The sequence below is a fragment of the Limulus polyphemus genome, unplaced genomic scaffold (assembly GCF_000517525.1).
Source record: "Limulus polyphemus unplaced genomic scaffold, Limulus_polyphemus-2.1.2 Scaffold2904, whole genome shotgun sequence".
Taxonomy (NCBI): domain Eukaryota; kingdom Metazoa; phylum Arthropoda; class Merostomata; order Xiphosura; family Limulidae; genus Limulus; species Limulus polyphemus.
In genome coordinates this window covers 45409-49550 of record NW_013668514.1, presented here as the reverse complement: position 1 = coordinate 49550, position 4142 = coordinate 45409, and the positions used below count along the sequence as shown (strand labels likewise).

General features: G+C 30.6%; 1 protein-coding gene across 3 annotated transcripts in view; it reads right to left on the bottom strand.

Annotated features, from left to right (window-relative positions):
- The window catches only part of LOC106468181 (sodium/hydrogen exchanger 7-like), a 71209-nt gene that overhangs the window by 22243 nt on the left and 44824 nt on the right, over positions 1 to 4142 (bottom strand). For all 3 annotated transcript variants that reach the window (XM_022396483.1, XM_022396484.1, XM_022396485.1), the window contains exon 12: positions 1915 to 2068. In XM_022396483.1, the coding sequence (XP_022252191.1) occupies positions 1915 to 2068 (154 nt within the window). The remainder of the gene's footprint in view (positions 1 to 1914; positions 2069 to 4142) is intronic.

The window sequence follows — 4142 nt, the reverse complement described above, 5'->3', positions numbered from 1 at the left end:
TGTGGAGATGCAAGAACAATAATTTTTGTCGACTTTATATAAGCATTTTGGAATACAAAAGAAAATTTATAAATTACTATACCAATACCCAAAATCCACTGTAATGTATCAGGCTTCCTAACTAAATTGCATTTGGGTCTAAAAAAATATAATTTCTATATAAAAATAGCCTTGATAGCAATACTTCAAACTTTTCAATGATATGAGCATTTCTCTCATAAATAACTTAGGAAGAATGACAGAATTATGTAGAATGAATATATAGCTTTCGATTGATTATAAAGTTAGTGGTGTATAAAAGTAGGCATAGATAAATATGGTGAGTTCAATAAATATCATGATATCTCAGCAAATAGAAAAGGTAGGAGGTTCTTATTTTATATTCTAGCTTGTCAATATCAATCATTTGAGTTTCTAATTCGTATGACTCTATAGACCTTGTATTGTGACCAAACCTAGAAGGCCACGTACCATGTGAAACACGAAAAATCGATAATTAGACTTTTTTTTTAAATACTTAGTTTCAAATTGAGAAACTAACTAATCTTTAATACTAAAATTTGAATTATTATCTACAATTTGATACCAAACTTACAGATATACGTTTATAAAATAATAGTTAAATAAAATGCTGAATGTAAATCTACAAATGTGGTGACATGTCCTCTGACCCCTACCCGTCTCAATAGGGTTAAATCTTCATTTGTAAAAACTGAAGAAAGAGTAGAATTTAATCATCCAGCCATCACATAATCAACAAATGATTGAATGATTCCAGTGTCATCCTTCAAAGGCTCTAATCCTCCAATCCTCACATTTTGCATACCCTTGATGTATTTGAAGAAATCCTTACTATTTATTTTTACATTTTCAGCCAAATTTTATTTCATAGTTTTTATTTCTTTATTTCTTGTTTGACCAACTCTTGATCTTCTGTAATTCTCAAAATTTCACATCACTGCAGTTAATTTAAACTTCTTATATCTATAATGCTTTTCTTTACTTTTATCTTTACATCCTTTGTGAACCAACATGTTTTTATTTTACTCGCATCCAGCCTTTTAGTCTATGATGAATATACTTATATTGAATACTTAACAACACTGCACATAAATGCTTGTTGTTAAGTGTTGTACACAGTAACTTATAATGACATGCAATGCATGCAATAGCCAACACAATTTTGGTTCATTTGATTTGTTTTTCAGGTGTTAACATAATAATCAATTATCATGAACCTATGAAACAAATATTTTAATGCCAATATTACATTTTGACATTACTTTTTTTTGTAAAATAACTAGTGAATAATCTTTTGTAACTGAAATTGTTGTACTATATGATGAATCTTGCACTATGATTTATTAAAAATTAAATGGATGAATCAGTATTTTGTGTATTTTTATGCTCAATTTCATTATATTCCATTTCTATATAATAGTTTAAAATTTCTCTGGAGAGATTTATGTAAAATTCAACAATGCATATGAGAACTGTATTTAATCTAAAAACTTAACCTAACTGCTAGATATACATTGTTTAAACAAATTAAAACAAATATTGTTGCAGAAATGTGACTGACTACTAGATGTGCCTGCAATTTCTCTGCAAAACATGTATTATACCTGTAATTTGACTATTAATCTACAAATTCCACATAAACTACATATTTTGTGTCAGTTATTCATCTGCACCAACTTTTTAACACACATTTAGAACTATTTATTTTACTGTTTTCATATATTACTTCTGTCACATTTGTATATATTTAAAGTCAACAAAATACCTGCTGCAGACATGCTTGCTACAAACCATCAGCACCAGCTACAGTATACATTTTTCCATTCACTTTGCAGAATAAAATTTGGTAAGGGAACTGAAACTTAAAAAATAAAATGTACCATTTCTACTTACGGTATACCAAGCCACGTCAATAACTGGGTTGTGATTCCACCACAAAAAAATACAGTCACTATAGCAATCATAGAAGTTGTAGTTAATATAAGCTGGCGAGGTTCAGATAAAGTATTTCTAAATGCCAAAGCAAAAGCCATTGCTCCTCGAAGACCTACAGCATGGGTAAAAAAAGGAAATAATGTTGGAATGATTACCCTTTCATATTGTTTTAATAAAATCCATAACACTGTTTACAAAAAATAATTATTATTAAATATTAAGAAAATGATGAGTTATTTGGAATCTGAAAATTAATCATTAACTATCTAGTAATTAAAAACAATATCAGACTGCTCAATTCATACAAATGGACTTTGTCTTAGCCAAAAGGCACATGACTGAGACAAAAAAAAACCAACAAACTTTATCAATAGTAATAAGAAAAGCTACTAAAATCAAATGTATGACACAGACAAAATTGAAATTTTAGAGTACTTGGAACTTAGCATTTAAGATTTAGTTACAATTTAAAAAAAAAATAATCTGCATATGCAAGAGAAGCATGGTCCACAAGATGTCAATTTAAATTGGATGGAATTCCTATTAGTTTTATAAATCCCATTTTGCATGATAACCCAACTCTATTCAACAATATAAACATGTTTGAGCACTATGATACATCATATTGCAAGTCTAAAAGGTACTTTTCAAACCTTAGCCATGTTCAGAGGTGATAAAAGTATTTACTTATAAAGCTTATAATAATAGTTAATAGTTTCATGTAATTCATACGAGTCATAGATAGAAGTAAACAGAGGAAACTCAACTCGATGATTAAAATTACTCCGTAGTATTTTATACTCTTTCTAATGATTTTCAACTAATACTGAAGATCGCTGGTTCGTACCCCACATGATACTGTACTGTGGCGTAGCAAGGGTTCTCGGCACTCGGGGGCAAAGACACTTTTGGTGCCCCCACCTCTGAAATGTTTTGATTATTTGTTTTGGGACTCATTACCCACTTATTGACAATAATATAAAGAATTAATTACCGCCTTACACAGACCTAAAATAAAGTCACAACATAACATCTCACGATATTAACTGCAAACCTGGAACTAATGAAGTATAGCCTACTAGGTGTACTTACATAATCTGTAAACCATTTTGATATTTATGTCATCCAGTATTGTTCAATGTCACATAGCTAGAGTAATCTTTCAAGCATGCAGAATAAATTTCTGCTATATCCCTACTTTTGAAGCCAGTCACTTGTGGTTTACATAGATTATAAAACAGATTGATAAAATATTACTTAAGTTTACGAGTAACAAATTTTATTACTTTACAAAACTGTATGCATACTTAACTAGATCTTGTACAGGTAGCATTCTGGTATTCATGGTTACATTATATGAACCTTTTGTGCTTTTGCTGCAAATGCATCAATTAAACTATCAAAATGTAAGGTATTAAGTACGTCTTTTTCAATACTTAATATTGCCAAGTTACTAAGTCGTTCTTGAGTCATTGAGGTTCTCAAGTATGTAAGAATTAATTTCAGCTTGCTGAAGGGCCTTTCACAACTAGCAATGGAAACCCCAATTGTTAACAAAATCTGTAATATCTCCATTTATTTTTTTTGCTGAATTTGCCTTTGCAGCTCCTCATCAATGCCAATTTGAAGATGTATTTGGCACTCAGTTTCTTTCCAAGCAGCAAATGACTCATGATGACTGTCACTATTTTCATGGGCATTTAACTTTTAAATTTTTTTCTGCTTACAGAATCCACCGTTTTTGGAAGCAGACTGACCATCGGATGTCATACATGTAGATGAAAAAAGAAGACAACAAAAGCAGTAAGCTGCTTTACGTAGAGGTGAATACACCAACCAGGAATGATTGACCTCTTGTCCATTGAGAAGGCGCTGTTTGAACCAAAATGCAGTCATAGAACACCCATCTTTGGCATCAAATGGACCTTCTTTATGTTGAAATTCATGTGCTCCAACTTTAACAATCTCTCTGTGATGTACATGTGTTACAACTGCTGAGCCTGTTGTATCAAACTTCATAAATCCAATATCCCTGTGTGTTAAAATATTTATTAGATCATCCTCTTTTAGCTTAGCAACACTATTCTGTGGATTTGTTTCTGACAAAGTAGAATCCTCTTGTTTATTATTGTAGCTTTCAGCAGGACAGAGAACAGTTTCTTCATCATTTTATATTTCAAATGAAA